The following is a 26,214-nucleotide window of genomic DNA, read 5'->3' as shown; positions in this document are numbered from 1 at the left end:
TCATTGTGCAGAATACAGAAAATATAGAATAGTACAAAAAACATTTTAAGATGATCAACCACAATCCCACAGGCTGGAGGCAAGGACTAAAAAGTGACAGCACTTCTTGAATTCCAGAAATATTCCAAAGGATATTTATTTATGTTTCAGATATTTCTTCTTCATGAATCTTGAATTCTAGGAATATTCCAAAATATACTTATGTTTCAGATATTTCTTCTTATTCATGAATGATAAACTTTTAAGATAAAGTTGACACTTCCTTTGTTCTCATTCTCTCCCCAGAGGCAAATACTATCATGAATTTCACATTATCATTTCAGTTCATGTTTCTATACTTTTATATGTATTAAATATATTCATAAACACTATGCTATACTGTCAAATGAATTTAATGTTTCCCTATAAAGTATCATATTCCCCATATGTTTTTCAGATCTAACTATGTGGATAATCTTTTATTATTATTATTATTTTGAGACAGAGTTTCACTCTGCCATTCAGGCTGCAGTGCAGTGGTGCAATCTCGATTCATTGCAGCCTTGACCGCCCAGACTCAAGCAATCCTCCCGCTTCAGCCTCCCAAGCAGCTGGGACTACAGGCACATACCATGTTGATAATTTAGATCAACCTTATTCATTTTAACTGCTATATAGCATTGCAGCATATAAATATACCACAGTGTGTAATCCATTCTCCTCTTTGTAGGCATTTACACTATTTACAATTTTGTATGATTAGAAAATAAACCACAATGAATATTGTTGCACATGAGTTCAAAAGTTTCTGTGAAGAACAAACCTAAAAGTAGAAGGTTAGAGCATACATATTTTCAGCTTTAGAGAATACTACCAAACTCCTATACATAATTTTTACCAATATGCTCTCTCAGCAGTAGCACTGAGAGTTCTTGTTTCTTCCAAACCTTGACTATACTTAATGTTACCAGACCTTAGAATTTTGTCATGATGATGGGCATGAAGTGGTAAAACAAGGACATTTTATAAAAGTATCCATACATAATAAAAACATAAGATTCATAAATGTAGGCAATATAAAAATTTATCAGGTAAAAAATATTAGATTACAACAGCTGTGAGTGGTAGCTCATGACTGTACTCCCAGCACATTAGGAGGCCAAGGTGGGCGGATCACTTGAGGTCAGGAGTTCGAGAACAGGCTGGCCAACATGGGAAACCCTGTCTTGACCAAAAATACAAAAATTAGCCAGACGTGGTGGTGCACACCTGTAATCATAGCTACTTGGGTGGCTGAGGCAGCAGAATCACTTGAAACCGGGAGGCAGAGGTTGCAGTGAGCGAAGACCACGCCACTGCACTCCGGCCTAGGAGACAGAGTCAGACTCCATCTCAAAAAAAAAAAAAAAATAGATTATAAGGAGGAGATTGAGTTATAAAATGACAGGAAGAGGCATTACCCTGCCACCAACAACATACAATAGATCAATGATCTTTTAAAGAACAACTTTGAACCATATTGAATGGATAAATATTATCTAGCAAACATAACACCTTTCAGAGCATTCAATGATCAACTCTGAAATTCCAAAAACTGGAAATAATTTGAGGCATATTAACTCCACAAAACGCAGTAAAGCCAAAAATCAACAACCAAATTTAAATAAAAGGCCTCAACCTTTTAGATTTATTTAAAATACATTAAGGAACAAAAATAATACCAGATTACACAAAAATGACAAAACTAACAAAGCTAAGAAAAAAAACGTAATAAAATCCAAAGCTATATTGTGAGATATACTGCTGCAATTATTAAAAGTAAATATTGGCTGGGTGCGGTGGCTCACACCTATAATCCCAGCACACCTATAATCCCAAGGCAGTATGACTGCTTGAGCTCAGGAGTTAAAGACCAGGTTGGACAACACAGCAAGACCTCCTCTCTACTAAAAATAAAATTTAATGTGCCTGAACTCCCAAGTACTCAGGAGGCTGAGGCGGGAAGATTGAGCCCAGGAGATCAAAGCTACAGTGAGCCATGATCGTGCCACTGCATCCCAGCCTAGGGCTACAGGCACATGCCACCACGACCAGCTAATTTATTTTTTTTTTTTTAGACAGAGTTTTACTTTTGTTACCCAGGCTGGAGTGCAATGGTGCAATCTTGGCTCACTGCAACCTCCGCCTCCCAGGTTCAAGCAATTCTTCTGCCTCAGCCTCACGAGTAGCTGGGATTTGAGATGGGGTTTCATCATGTTGCCCAGGCGGGTCTTGAACTCCTAAACTCAAGCAATCCACCTGCCTCGGCCTCCCAAAGCGCTGGGATTACAGGTGTGGGCCATCGTGCCCAGCCTCATACCATGGACTCTTATACAACAACAAAAAAGAAGAATATAGAATATAGAAATCAGCATTGAAAGATCTCAAAAACATACTAAGGAATGAAAAAAAGCCAAGTTTCAGAATAATACATACAGTATAACATTTATATAAAGACTGAAAACATGCAAAACTATATATTCTTTATAAAAACATCTATCTATACTAAAAATATAGAAACAAGAATAGGAATGATGAACACCAAATTCATAACAGTGGTTACCTCTGGTGGAGACAGGGTACAAGGGTACACGGTGGGCTTCAATTATATGCAATATTTTATTACTTGAGTGGGGCTGTAAGGGTTGATTATATTGTTTTCTATATAATATTGTGTGCTGGCAACATTTCATAACAAGGAAAAAAGGAAGAAAATATCCTAAAACAAATTAATATGTAACAAGTAAAATGTTAGAACTGATCAATCTAAAGGCCAACTCTTTGAAAACATGAAAGATGGCTGGGCGCGGTAGCTCATGCCTGTAATCCCAGCACTTTGGGAGGCCGAGGCGGGCGGATCACCTGAAGTCAGGAGTTCGAGACCAGCCTGACCAATATGGAGAAACCCCGTCTCTACTAAAAATACAAAATTAGCCCGGCGTGGTGGTGTATGCCTGTAATCCCAGCTACTCGGGAGGCTGAGGCAGGAGAATCGCTTAAACCTGGGAGGCAGAGATTGCGGTGAGCCGAGATCACACCATTGTACTCTAGCCTGGGCAACAAGGACAAAACTCCGTCTCAAAAAAAAAAAAAAGAAAACATAAAAGACAAATCTCACATAAAGCAAAAGAAAAAAACTAAGAAACACAAATAGCTAATACCATAGAGAAAAATTTTAAAGAGTGAAATTAACTGCCTATTTACAAAGAACTCAAAAGCATGCTGGGCGCGGTGGCCCACGCCTGTAATCCCAGCACTTTGGGAGGCCAAGACGGGCGGATCATGAGGTCAGGAGATCGAGACCATCTTGGCTAACACGGTGAAACCCCGTCTGTACTAAAAATACGAAAAAAAAACATTAGCCGGATGTGGTGGCGGTCACCTGTAGTCCCAGCTATTCAGGAAGCTGAGGCAGGAGAATGGCGTGAACCCGGGAGGCGGAGCTTGCAGTGAGCCGAGATTGTGCCACTGTACTCCAGCCTGGGTGACAGAGCGAGACTCTGTCTCAAAAAAAAAAAAAAAAAAAAAAAAAAAAAGAACTCAAAAGCAACAAATTCTAAATATCCAATACATCATTTTTAGAAAAACACAGATCATCCAAATGACTCAAGCCAGATTTGAAAATCCTAAAAAAATTAGTTAAAAAGGAACAAATAAAAAGACATCAAATACAGTTGCTCATAAGGTTGACCTCTCTCAAACCCTTGAGGAACATATTATTCTCTGCTAATGATCCTTCTAACTGCAGAAAAAGGAGCAAGGGTACAAAAACTCTCAACTCATTTCATGAGTACTCTTTAGCACAAAAACCTGACAAAGATTGTACATAGATCTACGCATACCCACATAACCCCAAAACATACTAATCTTGTATATCATATTTGGTAAGGATCCTAAAGAAAATATTACCCAATTCATGATTTCTTAATCAGCTCCTCTATAATTTTCTAAAAATTATTAAATATATTACTTTTAGAATATTCAAAAACTATTAATACCGAACAAGTAGCAATGGGTTCAATATCCATTCTATAAAGTTTCTCATATTTACCTAATTAAAAATCTGATATGTAATTAAAAATCTATTCTTGGCCGGGCACAGTGGCTCACGCCTGTAATCCCAACACTTTGGGAGGCCGAGGTGGGTGGATCACCTGAGGTCAGGAGTTTGGGACCAGCCTGACCAACATGGTGAAACCCCATCTCTACTAAAAATACAAAATTAGCCGGGCATGGTGGCACATACCTGTAATCTCAGCTACCCGGGAGGCTGAGGCAGGAGAATGGCTTGGACCCGGGAGGCAGAGGTTGCAGTGAGCCGAGATTGCACCACTGCACTCCAACCTGGGCAACAACAGCGAAACTCCATCTCAAAAAAACAAACAAAAAAAAAACCCTATTCTTTATATTGTTTCAACAGATGTTAAAATACACTCAAAATACATAAACCTGATAAAAACTGAACAGTTTTTGGTAATGATGATAGTTCTAATATCTCATAACAAAAGTATCTTCCACAATTACCCACAATTTATCAATTGGAGCTTGTTCACCTTTCAATAATTTTCACAAGTATCCATGCCAAATAGGCATTAGTAAAGGCTCAAAACATTCATTATTGCCTCAGGTAACTACAAAAAAAACCTGAAAAGTAAATAAATAAAGTTAAACGACTACTTTAAAAACAATTTGTTCTTCTATTCTATATTTATCATTGAATTAAATCACCATGGGAAGGAGAAGAATTAAATTAAATCACAACTAAAGGGTTTGAATGTTAAATAAACCAATCAATGTGCTTATCTTTGTACTCTATCTCAACCAAAGCCTTAAGATTGCAAATATTATTATCAGTCTTAACCAACTAGAGGCAATCATTTTCTAAAATAATTTCTAAGTACTACCTAAAGATGGGATAGGTATCTTCTTTAGCTCCTGAACTTTGAAGCTATTTTCTTTCTACTTAATACTAAACCTCAGCCCTAGAACCAATCCAAACTATACACAAGAAGAAATTTAAGAAGCTGGGGTTCAAAACTGAGATTTTCTGTCAAATCACATTTGCTATTTGCCATTGTCTTTGATACTGGTTAGCCCAATTCTCAGAATTAGATTTCTCTCTTTTTTTTAAACCCATACCTGAGTTCCTCTTTGAGTTGCCTGAATTATTCTTTTTTTTTTTTTTTTTTTTGAGACGGAGTCTCGCTCTGTCACCCAGGCTGGAGTGCAGTGGCGCGATCTCCGCTCACTGCAAGCTCCGACTCCCGGGTTCACGCCATTCTCCTGCCTCAGCCTCCCGAGTATCTGGGACTACAGGCGCCCGCCACTACGTCCGGCTAATTTTTTTGTATTTTTAGTAGAGACGGGGTTTCACCGTGTTAGCCAGGATGGTCTCGATCTCCTGACCTCGTGATCCGCCCGCCTCGGCCTCCCAAAGTGCTGGGATTACAAGCGTGAGCCACCGCGCCCGGCCACCTGAATTATTCTTATCAGTCTCTTACCAAAGAAGAAAATGATGCACTAGAAACAGAAGCCCTGGTTTCTGCTGAACTGCCTAGACTGACAAGTAAGACCATCAGCCGCAATGCCCTGTCACAATACCAAATGCTTGACTAAAATATCACCTGAAATGCCTGACTAAAATGCCATCTGTTCTCTGGCCTTTATGATCTTCAAAATTACAACCTTCAGATACCACACTCCATCTCCTGGTAGAACTTCTTTCCAGTTAAGTCTAGTTCCAATTCAAGGTACTCCCTTCTCCTGCCTCTTCCTCTGCCAGGTTATCATTCCGCTGAAGTTAATAAGCAATGCCCAATCACGTGCAGAAAAAATAAACACTGGGTGGTTAAATAAGAAAGAGGTATCTATTGCTCTCAAAGAGCACTGCAGCCTTACAAGAGACACAAACTAATAATTAACTTTATACTCTAAAACTAAATCATGCTATGTAGAAACAAATGCTCTGCATTTAGGGAGTCAGTTTGGACCACTTAAGGTTAAACCACATGAAGTGGCCTATGAACCAAGATTTGGAAGATTAATAATATTTTTTTAAAAAGCAAGCTATTCATAATTGTCAAAAACTGGAAATGACCAAAATGTCCTTCAACAGATAAATGAATAAACTATAGCACATCTATATAATGGAATATTACCCCATGATAAACAGAAATGAGCTATCAAGTCACAGAAAGACATGAATGAATCTTTTTTTTGTTTCTAGAGACAGGGTCTCGCTCTGTTACCCAGGCTGGAGTGTAGTGGCACAATCTAAACTCACTGCAACCTCCGCCTCCAGGATTCAAGCCTCCCACCTCAGCCTACCAAGCAGCTGGGACTACAGGTACATGTCACCACGTCCAGCTAATTTTTGGTTTTTGTTGTTGTTGTTGTTGTTGTTGTTTTTAGTAGAGACGGGGTCTCCCTATGTTGCCCAGGTTGGTTTTGAACTCCTAGGGTTCAAGCAACTCACCTGCCTCAGCCTCTCAATGTGCTGGGATTGCAAGCATGAGCCACCAGACATAAATAAATCTTAAGTGCGTATTACTAAGTAAAACAAATCAGTCTGAAAAATCTACATATTGCATGATTCGATTATATTACATCCTGTAAAGGGCAAATCTATATATCTAGTAAAAAGATCAGTGGTTGCCAGCAGTTTAGGGGGAGGGATTGAACAAGTAAACCATAGGGGATTTTTACGGCAGTGAAACTATTCTGTATGATACTATAATAGTGGACACATGACTTCTTGCGTCTGTCAAAAACCAAATAGCATGAAGAGTGGAACTTAATGTATGCAAATATTAAAAATTATTTAAGAGACTGGGGGATTCCACGAAGGAATGTAGACCATGACAAGAAAACAGCATGCATGACAAGTATATGAAACCTCAACAAATGGGGTGGAAGGAAAAGGTGCTGTTCTAAGTAATTTTGGAAATGAGTGATGTCTGCAGGATTAAAGGCAGAAGGAATTGCTCATAAGCACTGTATTCTAGTTGAAAAAGTCATTTCCCAGAGGGGTACAGGTTAACAATTTTGATACCACTATACATGTATACTGGAATTAAACAAGTAAATGGATCGCAGAGGACAGACGACAGCTTTCTCATTGTTGAAGCGGGAGTTCACAGATAAGCAAGGGAAGAAGGCTAGAATGATCCACGTGGGGAATGGATTACAGTTGGAGACATTATCATGAACTCATGTTTATCTTTATATAGATACAGATGATTACATATTAAAATATGTATAGATACGTGTATATACACAGGTTAGTATATACATACATATATTTCCTTGCTATGCCAGATGATAGGGCCTATAAGAAATGACACCCCATCCGATGGGACAAATCTGGCAAGATGAGAAGGGGTAGGCAAGACAGAAGTTAGCTAAGAAAACATGATAAATCATCACTCCAGGAAGAAAGAATCAGGTAATAAAGTCCCTTGATGTAAGAAGAAGCATGGTAGGAGATAAGAACCTTTATGTCCTATTCAACCCATAAGGAAAAAAAAAAAAGTAGTATCCTTTTTTCTCCACCCACCCAAATACCCCCATCTTGAAACAAAATAATCTAACCAAAATCTTAGTATGAGAAGAAATCTCAAATATGAAAAGAGAAAAATTAGCATAGTCTCAGAACATTATACAGTCTAGTGTGGAAATATTCATCCTATCCAGCAAATTTAGGGACTATGGATGTCTGGAGCAAGTGGAGGCAGAGGAGAAAACACAAATTTTATAAAGATGCTGCCACACTCAATAGCAAACTGAGGCAGGTATCAAGAAAAATTCGATCTTTTGGAAATGCTATTTAAAATAGTACCTAATAAAAGCATTATTAATAGAAAGCATTAACCCATTTACACCTACAAAATACACAAAATAAAAAATAAAAAGTTACAAAGATTTGAAATGACAACTGAAAATGTAATCACTCACCTCTAATAATTCTGAGACAATAGGCAGAACTTCAGGATTACAGATATCAATGGAGTCATCCCGGTATGTCTTCTTTTTGTAACAGATATTACCCAAATGCAGTATGGCTGAGAGAAGAGAGAAAATCCTGGAAAAATAAAACACAAATTATAGCTTAGTTGTGTCCATTCCCAAAGCTCATTTCATTCTAAAATTCTAGTTAAGCAAATTAACCAGTACAAATATGAAGTATTTAGTCTTTGGAAAATAAGCAATATGGGAATAATTACTAAATTTACTGAGGGTTTACTTATATGTCAGGCACTGTTCAAAATGCTTTTCATGGCCTTAAGTATACCACTTCTTATATAGTCATTTCAAAGGGACTTCTGCTATTGCCTGAATTTGTCACAGTGTTTTAAAAAGGCCATGCCTCTCTAAATGCTATTTATCCTGCCAGGAATGCTTTTTTCCTATACTGTTTCAGATACACTGAATCAGAATTGCCAAAGGAAAGGTCTTGAATCTGTATTTTTTTTATCAAGTATCTTAGCTGATTTTTTATTATTAGTTATGTTGTTAAAATGCTTCTCTATACCATATTATGGTATTTGGAGTAAATGGTTTTTTGTGGTGTGTGTGTGTGTGTGTGTGTGTGTGTATGTTAAGTATGAAGCCATGTGGGGTATATTAACCTCTACTGTGAAACAACTTCATATGGACCCTCCATTCTAAATTTCCCTCCTGAGTCAGAAGAGCATGTGCCCTCCAATCAACAACTAATCCCTCCACTTATGCTATATATCCCATCGACTCCTGTTAATTCAGGAACCTTAGGTTACCAAGGACCTCCATGTAGCTAAGAACAGTATATTATGTTATTGACTTATCTGACATCTCAGAGGCATTTAACATGGCTAAACAATCCATTGAAAAACTCTTCCTCAGTCTCCTTATATATATACAGCTTTGTGTCACGTGCAGTTATTTTCTTAGAATAAATACGGTTTACAAAATTTGGCTTATGAAAATTGAACACAATGTTTTCCTAAAATTACGAAGTATTCCAACTAAAACAAAGATATTGCTTTAGGAACCTGAGATATTACCTTAGGAACATTTGAGAGGTACTGAATCACCATCTAACTTATAAATCTAATTTTTCAAATAATTTAAAATTTTTCAATCTTTGAATCATTCACATGACTCACAGGAAATACAAGTCTATTATAAAAATAATTAATATTATTCTGGATTAAAGAATAAACTATCAACTGAAACATAAAAACTAATGGAAGTCAAAAGACAAAAACAAATTCATGAACCTCTTTTAAAAATGATTTTTAATAGAAATTCACTAATTTTCATTGAACTGTAGTTTATGTCACCAATTGAGTTGGTATGCCAATTTACATATTGTATTATTTGATTCTAATTGACTTCTCATAAAAAGATTCTAGCAAATAGCCTGCTAATTAGAGTCATACCAATGATGTAAGTACAAGCAAACAAGAAAACAGCAGAGGTGATCTTCTCCTACTCTCAGTATAGGGTCACCAATCATGAGGTTAAAAATTAACAACAGAGGTCGGGTGCAGTGGCTCATGCTGGTAATCCTAGCACTTTGAGAGGTCAAGAAAGGCAGATCACTTGAGCCCAGGAATTCAAGACCAGCATAGGCAACATGGCAAAAAAAATACAAAATTAGCTGAGTGTGATGGTACAAGCCTGCAGTCCCAACTTCTTGGGAAGTTGAGGTGGGAGGATCATCTGAGCCTGGGGAGGTTTAGGCTGCAGTGAGCACTCCAGCCTGGGTGACACAGTGAGACCCCGTCTCAAAAAAAAAAAAAAATTAACAATATAACCAGATCTGACATATTCATCAACACAACTCTCCCCCTCAAAAAAGTTATAAGTAATTATTTTTTTGCTGGTGAGAGCCAAGGTTGAGTCTTTAATTTTAAATAATTTGTTTCAAATATAATTTATCTCATCTTTATCTCAAATTTTTATATTTTTAATTAGTTTAGATTTACAATTAAAAAACTTAATAGATATAAACTATACAGAGGAAATACACTGAAAATTAAATACTATGCATCTGATAAGTATGCATAATTTAATAAGATTAGAGATCACTGATATATAAAAAATGAAGAGCTATAAAAATAGTGTTACAAAGCAAAAGTTTTAAGTAAGGTCCATGGATCAGCTTCAGGGGCACCATAAATTCCTGCATTTATATGCAAATTGTTAAGGATGTACATTTTACAACAACAGTGTCAGTTTTCATCAGACTCTCAAAATAATTTATGACAAAAAAAGGAATTAGAAATAATGCTCGAGATGGATGAGGTACTAGATGAGGAATATCACTTACAAAACTATTTAAAAAGACCAATGGGAGAAATCTTTCAAAGACGTATCATGTGTTCTCTATTGGAGGTATAAAAACACAACAAGTAAACTCACTGTCTTCGTGTCTTGGGAAGAAATCCTACCATTTCCATGGCAAGTTGTAGGCGCTCAAAGTCATGTCTCAAATCTTCTCCTTCCACCGTGAAGCAATCCTGCTTATTTAAAATAAAAGTTTAAAAATCAAGATTATGTATTTTAAAATAATGTGGGCCATTCAGAAATATGGTAATTTAGGATAGGTACCTGTATGTATAAATGCAAATTAGAGCTGGTAGAATAGTTAGACCTAGTCAAATTCATTAGATCTCTTATCTTACTACAGGTATGCAAACTAAACACATACTTACTAAAATACCAATAAGTTACTTTTGTTCTCCCTTTCACAGTCACCAAGATTAGGATCTCAAAAGTTAAGATAAAGAGCTAGCTGTACTTAATAAGTGTGCTGATACTAAGTTTGATTTTGAGTGGTTCTAAAGAGTTTCAGAAATTCAAAGCATTTAAGAGCACTCAATTCCACCAGCAACTATTATTTATTCAACAAATATTTAACAAGTGCCTACCCTATGTAAGGCACTGAACTAGATATTAGTGACACAAAAATAAATTTTAGAAGACGCAATAATTTAGTTGAAGAGTGAACCCCAGATTTATATAATATAGTTTGTTACATCTATCTAATCTATATTTATATACATCTATATAGATATGTTTTTTTTTTTTTAAGATAGGGTCTCATTCCTGTTGCTCAAGCTGCAGTGGCATGATCTTGGCTCACTGCAGCTTCGACCTCCCAGGCTCAGGTGATTCTCCCACCTCAGCCTCCCAAGCAACTGGGACTACCCAGCTAGTCCTACCATGACCGGTTAGTTTTTTGTGTTTTTAATAGAGACAGCGTTTCACCACATTGCCCAGGCTAGTCCTGAACTCCCGGACTCAAGCAATCCACCCACCTAGGCCTCCCAAAGTGCTGGAATTACAGGCGTGAGCCACTGTGCCCAGCCTGTTACATCTACATTAGATATACATATATAATTATTTATATATTTTATATATGTAATTATTTCCTAATGGAATAACAACATGGTAATCAAACAAGGAAAGAAAGTATATGTGAAAGTATAGAAACCCTCAGAAAACATGTCAGATGAGTCAGTAAAAATAGTTATGAATAGTCACACATGCCTGTAATCCCAGCTACTTGGAAGGCTGAGGTAGGAGGATTGCTTGAGCTCAGGAGTTTGAGACCAGCCTGGGAAACACAGCATGACACCATCTCAAGAAAAAAAAAAAATTGCTGTGGAATACCAGGTTAAAAAATACTACTTTTTAAGCGTAACCCTGGCATTTCAGTTCCTAAAATAGTCAAACAGTGGTAGACATACTCTAAATCTTCAAAACAATAAGTGAGTCATAAATCTCTTTACTGTAAGTTCTCACAGTCCCTTGCACTTTCAAAAACCTCCTCCCATTTGCATTTACCTTTTTAATGCCTATCTTCCTAGGGAATATTCTCTCAAGTACTCAGTGAAGTATATGAACTGTTAATTGTCTTATTAACTGCAGATCCCCAGTGCGAAGTCAGTGCCAAAAACAAGTCATTATTTAGGTAAATAATACTCACTGAATTATTGAATAATATATAAATATTGAATTGAATGAAACATTCCTTTTTCAGAAATAAAGAAAGTGCTCATTTATTTTATAAAAAGTATTTATCAAGTATTTACCATGTACAAGAAAATCTGTTTTAGGCACTGTAAGCATTAGTTAATGAATATCTAAAGTTTAAAATTAAGTTTTGAAATGCTGTTAACAACATTTTTATTCTCTACATGGAAAGCTACACATGCATAGTTTAAAAATTTAAATTCACCACAAGTAAAGTTCTTTCTGAGAACCCATGCATTTAATTTTATTACTATAAAACTTTTGATAAGCAATTTTAAGACATTCTACTGACATGCCAATGTCCTGCTCATTAAAATATATATATTTTTTGGGATGGAGTCTCGCACTTGTTGCCCAGCTGGTGTGCAATGACGCAATGGCTGCTCAGTGCAACCTCTGCCTCCCGGGTTCAAGCAATTCCCCTGCCTCAGCTTCTCAAGTAGCTGGGATTAGAGGTTCATGCCACCATGCCAGGCTAATTTTCTTATATTTTTTAGTACAGACGGGGTTTTACCACATTGGCCAGGCTGGTCTCAAACTCCTGACCTCAGGTGATCCGCCCACCTCAGCCTCCCAAAGTGCTGGGATTACAGGAGTAAGCCACCGTACCCGGCCCTAAGATAAATTTTTAAACACATTCTTCTTTTACCTATAGTAAGTAACCTTTTATAAAAAGCTCTCTTGCTACTCTTCCCCCTAGTCTCAAAACACAAACAGTTCATTCGCTTTATGATTTAACAAATATTTTCCTATTACAAGTGGCAAGGCAGGGGGAATCTATGCTTCCAAATGTGTCAATAATGATTCTTCTAACAGTGTTCTAATCTGCCCTAAAAGTGAATGGAACAATTGATGTATATAAAATAGTGGGAAAGTACACTCAAAGAGGCACTGAAATATATTTGTATTTGCTCTTATCCTTAATCAAATGTTCTTAGAAACCCAAAGTGGTCTCAGTGAATATCAAAATCATAGTTTAAAAAAAATGTTTATTAATTCCCTTCTCTGTTTCTCTGATGGTAACTGTAGAAGAAAAACTAAGGATAAATTAAATCTCCCAGAACAGAAATGACTTTATCTTAATTTGGGCTCCCTGGGAGGCAGATCTTGAGACAGACCAAGAGTCAAATACAAGTCACAGACAAAGTGAGAAAGTAAAAGAGAAGACAGACTAAACAGTCTGTGGTAACTACTATGAAAGTAGATAAATGGAGTTTAATCCCAAGGTTATCTCTGGGAAACAATATAAAACCTACAGAGGTGAGGGAGCTACTGTATTTATATACCATCTCATCTCTCATCAGTCATTGTTTGAGGACTTCTGGAGGGAGCAGGCAGCTGTTAATTCCCATCACTTCTAGAGGGCCCTACAAATGCCAAGGCCTTCCAGGGTTCTGGAAAAAGCCTTCATGCCCCAGGATCCAAATACTGGTCAGCCAGAGTTCAAGGAAATGGTAAGGTTCATTCCCAGGATAAGGCAGGGAACTAACCAACAACTGTTACAACCCCTTCCAATGAAAGAACATAGGCAATCCTTCTGTCAGCTCCGTATAAGTTCTTGTTTGTACTTGATAACATGCCACTACATTCCCCCCACAAACATACCCAAATGCTCTTTCATGCTATCAGACCTTGCTCTTTCTATGAGGTGACACATTTTCTCATTTACAAATGCCTAGGATAAACCTAGCATGTAGTAGGCAATTAGTGTGGGTGTGAGGGAAAGAGCCAAATTAGATATTTTCTTCTATCTTGTCTCTATTTCTTAAAATGGTACTTAAGAAATCATACTATCTTGTCTCTTTTTCTTTTTTCTTTGAGATGGAGTCTCGCTCTGTTGCCGAGGTTGGAGTGCAGTGGCACAATCCCAGCTCATTGCAACCTCTGCCTCCTGGGCTCAAGTGGTCCACCTCACCCTCCTGAAGAATAGCTGGGACTACAGGGGTACACCACAGCATCCGTCTGATTTTTATATTTTTTTGGAGGGACAGTGTTTTGCCATGTTGGCCAGGCTGGTCTTAAACTCTTGGGCTCAAGCAATCTGCCTAGCTCAGCCTTGCAAAGTGCTGGGATTACAAGCATGAGACACTGCCCAGTTCCATATTATATTTGATCCTTATAAAACCTCTGGTGGTAGTTATGATTGCCTTTCACACAAGAAGCAGCATTGGCTCAGAATTTAAGCCAATTGCTCCTATGGTGGTGAAGCTTGTTAATAGTGTAGCTGGGATTCCAACCAAGCCTATGTTATTTATCTCCTTTTTTCTTAAGTGATCTCCAGCATCTTTACTAACCTTCCAAGTCAATTGTTCCAGTTTATGTCCTGCACTCTACACTGGTAGTTATAAAAATGTATGATTTCTTAAGTACCATTTTAAGAAATAGAGACAAGTGGCCACGCACGGTGGCTCATGCCTATAATCCCAGCACTTTGGGAGGCTGAGGCAGGCAGATCACCTGAGGTCAGGAGTTCTAGAGCAGCCTGGCCAACATGGTGAAAACCTCTCTCTACTAAAAATACAAAAATTAGCCAGGCGTGGTCCTGGGCGCCTGTAATCCCAGCTACTCCGGAGGCTGAGGCAGGAGAATCGCTTGAACCCAGGAGGTGGGGGTTGCAGTGAGCCGATATGGTGCCACTGTGCTCCAGCCTGGGTGACACAGCGAGACACTATGAAAGAAAGAAAAGAAAAGAGAAAGAGAAAGAGAAAGAGAAAGAGAAAGGAAGGAAGGAAGGAAGGAAGGAAGGAAGGAAGGAAGGAAGGAAGGAAGGAAGGAAAGAAGAGAAGAGAAGAGAAGAGAAGAGAAGAGAAGAGAAGAGAAGAGAAGAGAAGAGAAGAGAGGATTTTAAGTGCTTTTTAAAAATTTTTTTGAGACAGGGTCTCACTCTGTCCACCCAGGCTGGAGTGCAGTGGTGCAATCTTGGTTCACTGCAACCTCTGCCTCCCGGGATCAAGTGATTCTCTCACCTCAGCCTCCTGAGTAGCTGGGACTACAGGCACGTATCACCACGCCCTGATTTTTTTTTTTTTTTTTTTTTTTTTTTGGTAGAGACGGGGTTTCACCATGTTGGCCAGGCTGGTCTCGAACTCCTGACCTCAAGTGATCCACTCGCCTAGGCTTCCCAAAGTGCTGGGATTACAAGCGTGACCCACCGCACCTGGCCAGATGTGAAGTGCTTTTTAAACGGAAAAATATATGCAGAGAAAGTTGTGCAGTATGCAGAGACCTTATACTAGACTGGCAGAGGGTGAGGAATAAAGCCAGAAAGACAATATTTAAGGATGTGACCACAAACTTACAAACGGACAGATGGGTTTTGGCAGTAGGAATCTTTATACTGCAAAAATACTTAAAACAGAGTGGATGAAAACATTATGGTTTCAGGGTATATTGCCCAAGTTGCATCATGATCTCTGAAAGCACTACAGGAGGTCTACCTCATAGGAAACAAGCTTCCACGTATTTATAGATGTTTGGATTCCTGTAAAGGTAGTAGTGACCAAGACTGGAGCTTTGTCTCCACAGAATAATACAGGTCAAAACCCTTTGCAGTATGATAGAACCAATAGTGTCCTGAGACTGTCACTTATGGCAATGACCATTAAAACCCTACCTAATAGTTGGACCCTAAAATTCAAGGCTCAGATAAATAAAAGAATTTGATGAGGCAGACCGACCTTTTACATTGAAGTTACTCAGATAGCTTTTTTTTTTTTTTTTTTTTTTCTGAGACAGAGTCTCACTCTGTCACACAGGATGGAGTGCAGTGGCGAGATCTCAGCTCACTACAAGCTCCGCCTCCCAGGTTCAGGCCATTCTCCTGCCTCAGCCTCCTGAGTAGCTGGGACTACAGGCACCCGCCACCACATCCAGCTAATTTTTTGTATTTTTTAGTAGAGACAGGGTTTCACCGTGTTAGCCAGGATGGTCTCAATCTCCTGACCTCATGATCCGCTCACCTCGGCCTCCCAAAATGCTGGGATTACAGGCGTGAGCCACCGCGCCCGGCCTCAGATCAGCTTTAAGGTACAATGGCAGACATCAGCCAACATATTACCAGTATTTAATTCATTCTCCATATTTTATAATTGAGGAAACAAAGGCTGAGATGTTAACAATAATAATAAAAATAAAAAGACATTTAATAGATTATTACCACTTGAAGAGGGGAAATTAACACATTAAATATTCTTCTACATGTCAGTCACCATGAGAGTTACTAAAACCTCAAAACACAAGGAGATAATTATATATACATTTACAGAAAAGAAAATAGATTCACAGGTTAAATAACTTTCCAAAGCTTAAAAAAAAAAAATCTTATAAATAACAGTGCCGGCCAAACCAAAATCTATGTAGTTCCAAATCCTCTGCTCTCTCCCATGCAACACTGCTGTTTGTGCTTATTTAATAGGATAATCCTTAAATGGAACTAAATCACCATACAAGGGCAACAACAGGTACCTTGTAAAAAGCAATTTTCTAACTACGGGTCTCCTTGGGACCATTTATACAATTCCACGAAATACGTAAGTAATGTAGTACAACAGAAGAGTCCTCAAACAATCCCCTCTACCTATGATGCTAGTCACATAAGTTCTAATAACTCACAGGGAAACAAAGTTTAGTTTGTCCCCAAATATATTATGAGGAAGAGCTAACAGGAAAGAATAAAAGATCCTCAGACTGCTTGCTTTTATTAACATTAAGAAAAACAATCAGAAATTAAATTTCAAACTATAATAGATTTTAAAACACAATAAATGGATAATGGTGATGAAAGTATTATTAAGGGAAGAGGAGATTATGGCTACAAAGTTCTTCTAAAGGGAAAGATGGGTAATGATGACTTCAATGGTGGCAACAACATTCACTATGCACTTACTAAGGATTATGTATTCTATCAAGTTCTTTACATGCACAACTTTAAGACTCACAAAACTTAAAGACCATGATTAACCCCTAAAATAAATGATACTGGAAAATAAACCAGCCAATATTCATGTTAGGTCATTCTGCTTCAGAGCCCAAATCCTTTTTTTTTTTTTTTTTTTGAAATAGAGTCTTGCTGTGTCACCCAGGCTGGAGTGCAATGGTGTCATCTTGTCTAGCTGTAGCCTCAACCTCCTGGGCTCAAGCAATCTGCCTGTCTCAGCCTCCTGAGTAGCTGGAACTACAGGCGTGTATCACTATACCTGGCTTAAATTTTTGTAGAGATAGGGTATCGCCTTGTTGCTCAAGCTAGTCTCAAACTCCTAGTCTCAAGCAATTCTCCCACCTCAGCTTCCAAAAGTGTTGAATTACAGGCATGAGCCACTACTCTCGGCCCCCAAATTCTTAAGTATTACTTAGACTATCTCTGAAAAGTAGCAGATCAGTTCACAACTTCACTGTAAGCTCAGAACAGATGATCAAGTCTTCTATTTGCAGTATGTGTTTGCAGTCCCCTACCTGCTTTCCAAGGAGGCATGGTGACTTGGTGTAGCACGTGAAAAAGGAAAAGGGGGAGCTTCTTAAGAATAGCAAAACAACTTAAATTTTTTCTGTTAAAATGTGTCAGAATCTATAAATTTATATGTCAAGTGTTTTTTTCCCCAAAATGTTAAATCTAAACTCCAAAATTACTTGGTTATGTAACAGTAATACAATTAAAATTTCTCTAAAAAAAATTATTATTCATGTATAGTGATCGTTCTCACCTGTGAAATGGGCTAGTTCTGCAATTAGTAAAGTTTATAAACATGCAGTGAGAATCAAAGTTGTGGTTCTTTAAAGCGAGGACTAACAAATGTTTTCAGGAAGAATATTTAATAAATTAATTCGTTAGTTAATTAATAGATATAGGAAGATTAGTGTGTGTTTTCAGCCTTTTTACAACTAACTTAATTGAAAACTTAAGAAAAAAATTTTGTGTTCTTTTTATGGCTACAAACTTGTCATAAAATATAACAAATAAAGCTAAATTTAGCTGGGCATGGTGGCTCATGCCTATGATCCCATCACTTTGACAGGCCAAGGCAAGAGAATCACTTGAGGTCAGAGGTTCAAGACCAGCCTGGACAACATAGTGAGACTCTGTCTCTAATTTAAAAATATACTTATTAAAATATAATAATACAATTTTTAAAAAATTAAAGCAAAATTTACCTATTCACTTTATATTACATCATATATCCCCTTAAATCACTCAGTTTAAAACACAAAATAGGCTGGGCATAGTGGCTCATATCTGTAATCCCAGCACTTTGGGAGGCCAAAGTGGGCAGATCACTTGAGGCCACGAGTTCAAGACCAGCCTGGCCAATATGGCAAAACCCCATCTCTACTAAAAATAGAAAAATTAACTGGGCATGGTGGTGCACACCTGTAATCCCAGCTACTTGGGAGGCTGAGGCATGAGACTCACTAGAACCCAGGAGATGGAGGTTGCAGGGAGCCAAGATCATGTCACTGTACTCCAGTAAAAGAGTGAGACTCTGTCTCAAAAAATAAAAATTAAAAAAAACCTTATTTATAGGAATTTCAATACTTATTTTTGGATAATTTTATTAAGGCTACAGACTGGCTACTGGGAAAAAAAATCAAAGAAAAATATACATGCATTCATTATGTGTAAAGATTGTTGACATATAAAACATAAAGGATGCAATTTTTTGAAATAAACAATAATTACCACTTGTAGTATGTAGGTAATGAAACTACTAAAAAATAATTTTAAAAAATAAAAGGGGGAAAAAACTATAGTTCATACAAATCCACAGCAATGCTGAAGAATCAGGAATATAATCAATTTAATGTTTTTCAAAATAAATACTGAATGTGGACTGTCTTAATGACCAGAAAATATCCAAAAAAAAGTAAATTAACTGCTTTTAAATCAACAAACTATACAGATATAAATCAATCATTCAAAAGAAATGAAACATTGATTTATCTTCCTTCCTAGGATTCTTTGTATTTCAGCTGATTTGCATTCTAAATCTTCAGATGGATGCAAATGCGCAATGTGAGGACCCTTTGACAGGAACACAGAATATTTAGGTACTTGTACTGACCGGCTCAGAGTCATAGCAATAATCATCCCAGCTCTGTCTGAGGGGTTTCTTTGTTATCTGAAAGTAAGGCAGATTAGTTAGGTAGAAATAATGGTTATTATACTTTTCTAATGATCTCTTAGATGTGGTGTGCAGGTAGTACTGCTGCTATCCATTTAAAAGTTATTTTGCATAGCAGCATAAAACGAGAAATAACGAAGTAAATATTCACATTCTGGGAGACTGTATACTATACTACCGAACTTACATATACCATGGGCTCCAGTGACTGCTATTTATATAAACTGAGTCCCATATCCTATGAATACTGACATTATGACAGGAATATATTATGGTCATTAATTACAAAAAGACCTGAAAGAACAGCAAAATTTCAGACTTCTCCAATACTAACAACTATCAGCTCATTTATGAGAGAACATTACTTTATAAAAAAGAAAATCTTTAATCACCCAAATATAATGCACATAGTTTAAACTGGGGAGGAAAAAACTCAGAAGCTGAATTAGCAAATATTTTTGAAAAGCTACTTAATTCTATGCATAAAAATTAATAATATTATATCAGAAATTGATACTTTAAATAACTTGGAATTCTCAATATATTAATATAAAGTCATTAGTTTATATTAATATATGTAGTTTCAAAATCAAGAAATAACAGTTAATACAACACACTGTATTATCTTGGGGAAAGCCAAAGGTATAACTTTCTCTTTTTTTTTTTGAGATGGAGTCCTGCTCTGTCGTCCAGGCTGCAGTGCGGTGGCACAATCTTGGCTCACTGCAACCTCTGCCTCCTGGGTTGAAGCGATTCTCGTACCTCAGCCTCCCAAGTAGCTGAGATTACAGGCGTGCCTCACCACACCCAGCTAATTTTTTTGTGTTTTTAGCAGAGACAAGGTTTCACGATGTTGGCCAGGCTGGTCTCGAACTCCTGACCTCAGGTGATTCAACGCCTCAGCTTCCCAGAGTACTGGGATTACAGGTGTGAGCCACTGCACTCAGCCAAAGATATAACTTTCATAACCCTAAATATATACTGCTATCTTTGAACCATCATCAAAGTGCCAATTTGTTTACAAAACCTTCATAAGGATTTTTTTAACTGTCATAAAGGAATTTATTTCCATAGACATTACATCTTGCCTCCAACAATGGAAAAATAAGGGGAGACAATCTATTATTTAAATGATCTATTGTTTTACTAATTCCATTAATGCTGGTTGTAAAATTTTTGTTATTATGAGAAATAATAAAATTAGTAAAGTCAATGTAATGAAAAGTGAGAATTACTCCTTAATGTGGAAGTTTAGGGATGAATTTTGAGTTGTGAGGAAAGATCCAAATTCTCTAAGTCATTTGCCTTTGATCACCTTCATACTGAATATTTAAGAAGATTGTTCATTAAATTATAAAAATAGTCATACTCTAAGTGTCATAGTATCATGCAAAGACGTATGTGTATGAGACTTCAAAACATGCAAATTAGGTTTCAAGTAATCCCTTGCAAAGGACAATAATTAATCATTAGTAACATTTAATATCTTGGGGGTTGTAAAAGGTAAATCACTTTAGTAAAAGTAAAGCATTTTTCTAATAGAGTAGAAGTATCAATAAACAGCTTATTATTATTTTCCCAAAGAATCTCACAGAAAACGAAAAGCACATATATTATCTGAGCTTTTAACATTTATATGAGGATGGTAATCACCCTCAAATTTGAGAACTGCATCACCTAAATTTGTAGAGTACACATATGAAAATGCTAGCTAATATCCATTCCTAGGTTTGAGAAAGAAAGTACCAGAAAAAAGACATTTTTCAAGCATTAAATTTAATACTGCCCTCCACTTCAAAATGTTTTTTATGAATTCTCACCTGATTGAGATAATGATATTCCTCTGGTTGCTTAAGATGGAATGCTGATCTCTCGTCTTCACTTGCTCCTGCAAGGAGGTAATAGAATACATGATAGTTCCTGTGGGAAACAAAGAGGTACAGTTTTATAATGTGTGACTTATGGTTATCATTTAACAGGGGGAGGAGGGAAGCAAACAGTAATTAGTAAAATGTATCAGCTTTGCTTCTTTTTTTTTAACATAAATGTGATAAATTCAGCATTTAAGTACTCCTAAAAATTGAATGATGTTTTGGATGTGGAATACAAAAGAGAGGAACGAGGGCAGCAAAATTAACAAAATTAGGACCTCTGAAAATTCTCTTCTGCATAAAACCAATGAGAAATTTGGCAAATCTGTCATAATTAACCTTTTCAGAACTGTGGAAACTAATCGAAAGCCTGCAACAACCCAGAGAGTGTTTACTTAATAAAAAGAGCTAAATCTCAATAAAAATGGCTTTGTAGTGTTTTAAACTTGCCCTATTCCATCCCCTTGAAAACCAACAGCCTGCAAACTTGGAGATCAGAAGCCTGGCAGCTACCAGAAAGGTCAGAACAGGGTTTGAGCTTGTTCAAAGCCTCATTCCCTAAGAAATATCATTATTTGAACTGTCTGGTGGTTCTCTGTAAGCAGCCATATTCAAGGCTGACTCTACAAGATTCGATTTGGACTTCATATCGTGCAAAGATCTTTTCCCCAGAGGCATCCACAGAAACTGAGACAATCGCTGAACAGCCTACTTCCTAAAGCAGTGGATCAAAGTTGGGGCAAACAATAGGCTAACCAAGAAACTTAAAAGGAAAAGCTGGCTTTGAAAACCTCCAAAAAATTTCCTAGGAATCTAGAAGGCCATATGCATGCATAATGCTGTGGACATGCCCAGGGTTGTATGTGCTCTCAGAAAAAAAAAGATGAAATATAAACTCTCACCCCCAGTTAACTTTGAAACTCTGCACAAGCAGAAAATAAAGGTCAAGGTAGATTTGTAAAATACCTAGCTGAGTGTTGAAGGCATGGAACAATATACACAGAGAGCCCTGTGGCAAAGAGTGAGAGACTTACTTATTGTTTCCAAGCATTTAAATAAATCTCTGTCCAGTTATTACCTGACTTCTAAGTTAAATAAGCAGATACTTCAATAGCCACACTCAAAAAAGAATATCGACTTTATAAAATTAGTTCAGAAAAGTCACAAAACAATCAAACAGTAGGAATAAAAACAACAATCAAACCCCGGGAAGGAGAGGACTCATTTCCAGAGTTGCCACATTATATTATTTTAAAAATCAAATTTTTCGACCAGGTGTGGTGGCTCATGCCTGTAATCCCAGCACTTTGAGAGGCTGAGGCGGGTGGATCACGACAAGAGATCGAGATCATCCTGGCCAACATGGTGGAACCCTGTCTCTACTAAAAATACAAAAATTAGCTGGGCATGGTGACGTGTGCCTGTAGTCCCAGCTACTCCGGGAGGCTGAGGCAGGAGAATTGCTTGAACCGAGGAGGAGAAGGTTGCAGTGAGCCGAGATCACACCACTGCACTCCAGCCTGGTGACAGGGCGTGACTCTGTCTCAAAAATAAATAAATAAATAAATAAAAATAAAAAATCCAATTTACTTTGTTTTGTTTCGTTTTTGTTTTAAGACAGGATAGCTGTCACCCAGGTTGGAGTGCAGTGGCATGCTCATGATTCACTGCAGCCTCGACCTCCTAGGCCCAAGTGATTCTCCCACTTGAGCCTCCCTAGTAGCTGGGACCACAGGTGTGCACCACCAAACCTAGCTAATTTTTGTATTTTTTGTAGAGACAGAGTTTCCCCGTGTTGCCCAGGCTGGTCTCGAACTCGTGGGGGCTCCGGTGATCTACCCATCTTGGCCTCCCAAAGTGCTGGGATTACAGGCGTGAGTCACCATACCCAGCCAAAAAAAATCCAGTTTTCAACAACAACAAAAAAAATTATAAGGCATGCAAAGAAAGAAGACAGTATAGCCAATACAAAGTAGAAAAAGTATTAATTAATAACTGTCCCTCATCTCAGGCTGACTGTGCTGTCCTGATTGTTGCTGCTGGTGCTGGTGAATTTGAAGCTGGTATCTCCAAGAATGGGCAGACCCGAGAGCATGCCCTTCTGGCTTACACACCAGGTGTGAAACAACTAATTGTTGGTGTTAACAAAATGGATTCCACTGAGCCACCCTACAGCCAGAAGAGATATGAGGAAATTGTTAAGGAAGTCAGCACTTACATTAAGAAAATTGGCTACAACCCTGACACAGTAGCATTTGTGCCAATTTCTGGTTGGAATGGTGACAACATGCTAGAGCCAAGTGCTAACATGCCTTGGTTCAAGGGATGGAAAGTCACCCGTAAGGATGGCAATGCCAACGGAACCACGCTGCTTGAGGCTCTGGACTGCATCCTACCACCAGCTCGTCCAACTGACAAGCCCTTGCGCCTGCCTCTCCAGGATGTCTACAAAATTGGTGGTATTGGTACCGTTCCTGTTGGCCGAGTGGAGACTGGTGTTCTCAAATCTGGTATGGTGGTCACCTTTGCTCCAGTGAACGTTACAACAGAAGTAAAATCTGTTGAAATGCACCATGAAGCTTTGAGGGAAGCTCTTCCTGGGGACAATGTGGGCTTCAATGTCAAGAATGTGTCTGTCAAGGATGTTCGTCGTGGCAACGTTGCTGGTGACAGCAAAAATGACCCACCAATGGAAGCAGCTGGCGTCACTGCTCAGGTGATTATCCTGAACCATCCAGGGCAAATAAGCGCTGGCTATGCCCCCTGTATTGGATTGCCACATGGCTCACATTGCATGCAAGTTTGCTGAGCTGAAGGAAAAGATTGATCGCCGTTCTGGTAAAAAGCTGGAAGATGGCCCTAAATTCTTGAAGTCTGGTGATGCTGCCATTATTGATGTGGTTCCTGGCAAGCCTATGTGTGTTGGGAGCTTCTCAGACTATCCACTTTTGGGTCACTTTGCTGTTCGTGATATGAGACAGACAGTTGCGGTGGGTGTCATCAAAGCAGTGGACAAGAAGGCTGCTGGAGCTGGCAAGGTCACCAAGTCTGCCCAGAAAGCTCAGAAGGCTAAATGAATATTATCCCTAATACCTGCCACCCCACTCTTAGTCAGTGGTGGAAGAACGGTCTCAGAACTATTTGTTTCAATTGGCCATTTAAGTTTAGTAGTAAAAGACTGGTTAATGATAACGCATCGTAAAACCTTCAGAAGGAAAGGAGAATGTTTCGTGGACCACTTTGGTTTTCTTTTTTGCGTGTGGCAGTTTTAAGTTATTAGTTTTTAAAAATCAGTACTTTTTAACGGAAACAACTTGACCAAAAATTTGTCACAGAACTTTGAGACCCATTAAAAAAGTTTAATGAGAAAAAAAAAAAAACTGTCCCTGAAAAAACCCAGACATTAGACTTACAAGATTTTAATCAGCTATTTTAAACGTATTCAACGAACTAAAGAAAGTCACACTTAATGAACTAAAGAAAAGTATGAGAACACTATCTCACCAAACAGAGACTAATATACAGGACTTTTAAGAAATTAATCAAAAAAGAATTCTGGAGTTGAAAAATATAACTGCAATGAAAAAGTATCTGGTGGAGCTCAACAGCAAATATGAGTAAGTAGAAGAAAGAACCAGTGAACTTGAAGAAAAAAGCAACAAACATGAAGACAGGTCAATTGACTCTCGTCTAAGGAACAGAAGAAAAAAAATGGAGAATAATAAACAAGGTCTCAGAGACCTGTGGGATACCAGTAAAAAGACTCCCATGGCAGACACAGTGGCTCACACCTATAATGCCAGCACTTTGGGAGGTGGAGGCGGGTGGATCACTTGAGGTCAGGAGTTCAAGGTAGCTCACGCTTTTAATCCCAGCACTTTGGGAGGCAGAGGTGAGTGGATCACCTGAGGTCAGGAGTTCGAGGCCAGCCTGGCCAACATGGTGAAACCTCATCTCTACTAAAATTACAAAAAAAAAAAAATAGCTGGGCATGGTGGTGGGCACCTGTAATCCCAGCTACTCAGGAGGCTGAGGCAGGAGAATCACTTGAACCCCAGGAGGCGAAGGTTGCAGTGAGCTGAGATCGCACCATTGCACTCCAGCATGGGCGACAAGAATGAAACTCTGTCTCAAAAAAAAAAAAAGAAAAGAAAGAAAAAAAGGTTCCTATACATACTGGGAGTTCCAAAAGAAGAAAAAAGAAAGGGACATAAAGAATACTTGAAAAAACAATTGCCAAAATCTCTCTCCAAATTTGATGGAAAACATTAATCTGCACATCCAAGAAACTCAATGAACTCTAGAGGGTATAAACTCAAATAAATCCACATTTTGACAAACCAAAATTCTTGAAAAGCAAAGACAAGGAGAGAATTTTGTAAGCACCAAGAGAGAAATTCCTCATCAAGGAATCCTAATATAAGATTAACAGCTGATTTCTCATCAGAAACCATGGCAGACAGATAACGTATTCTAAATGTTAAAAGGAAAAAAAATTGTCAGTCAAGAAGTATATATCCAGGAAAAATAAAGGAGAAATTAGAACACTGCCAGATAAACAAAGTTGGACTTCACAGCTACAGATGGGCCTTCCAAGAAATGCTAAAGGGAGTTCATTTTTCTGACTGAAATAAAAGGATACTAGACAAGATTTGATTAAACATGAAGAAATAAAGACCACTGGTAAAAGTAACTACATAGGTAAATATAAAAGGTAGTATAAATTAATTAACTCATTGATTGATTCACTGACAGGATCTCACTCTGTTGCCCAGGCTGGAGTGCAGTGGCACGATCTCAGCTCACTGCAACCTCTATCTCGTTTCAAGTGATCCTCTCACCTCAGCCTCCCAAGTAGCTGGGACTACAGGCGTGCACCACCACACTGGGCTAATTTTTGTAGAGATAAGGTTTTGCCATGTTGTCTAGGCTGGTCTCGAACTCCCGGCCTCAAGTGATCTGCCCACCTTGGCTTCCCCAAAGTGCTGGGATTCCAGGCAGGAGCCACTGCACCTGGCCTATTTTTTATGTATAACACTTTTTTCTTATTAAACTTGAAAAATTACATAAAGCAGTAATTATAAATGTGTTGATGGATGTACCACCATAAAGAAGTAATTTGCATAACAATGACAGGACAAAGGAGCAAGAAAGGAATCGAGCTACATACAAGCAAAGTTTGTTGTATA

At 38.0% G+C, this 26,214-nt stretch overlaps 1 protein-coding gene and 1 pseudogene across 5 annotated transcripts in view; one reads left to right on the top strand and one right to left on the bottom strand.

Moving 5' to 3' along the window:
* Nucleotides 1-26,214, bottom strand: part of MYO9A (myosin IXA) — a 300,363-nt gene that overhangs the window by 172,931 nt on the left and 101,218 nt on the right. For all 5 annotated transcript variants that reach the window (XM_055277888.2, XM_055277886.2, XM_063638792.1 and 2 more), the window contains exons 5-8: nucleotides 20,975-21,074; nucleotides 19,095-19,151; nucleotides 10,423-10,520; nucleotides 7,972-8,098 (exon numbers count right to left, since the gene is read on the bottom strand). In XM_055277888.2, the coding sequence (XP_055133863.1) occupies nucleotides 7,972-8,098; nucleotides 10,423-10,520; nucleotides 19,095-19,151; nucleotides 20,975-21,074 (382 nt within the window). The remainder of the gene's footprint in view (nucleotides 1-7,971; nucleotides 8,099-10,422; nucleotides 10,521-19,094; nucleotides 19,152-20,974; nucleotides 21,075-26,214) is intronic.
* On the top strand, nucleotides 23,032-24,219 carry LOC129482309 (putative elongation factor 1-alpha-like 3; annotated as a pseudogene).

This window comes from Symphalangus syndactylus, chromosome 5 (assembly GCF_028878055.3).
Source record: "Symphalangus syndactylus isolate Jambi chromosome 5, NHGRI_mSymSyn1-v2.1_pri, whole genome shotgun sequence".
NCBI classification, from domain to species: domain Eukaryota; kingdom Metazoa; phylum Chordata; class Mammalia; order Primates; family Hylobatidae; genus Symphalangus; species Symphalangus syndactylus.
The sequence above is the reverse complement of the archived record's forward strand: the minus strand, read 5'-3'. Positions and strand labels throughout refer to the sequence as shown.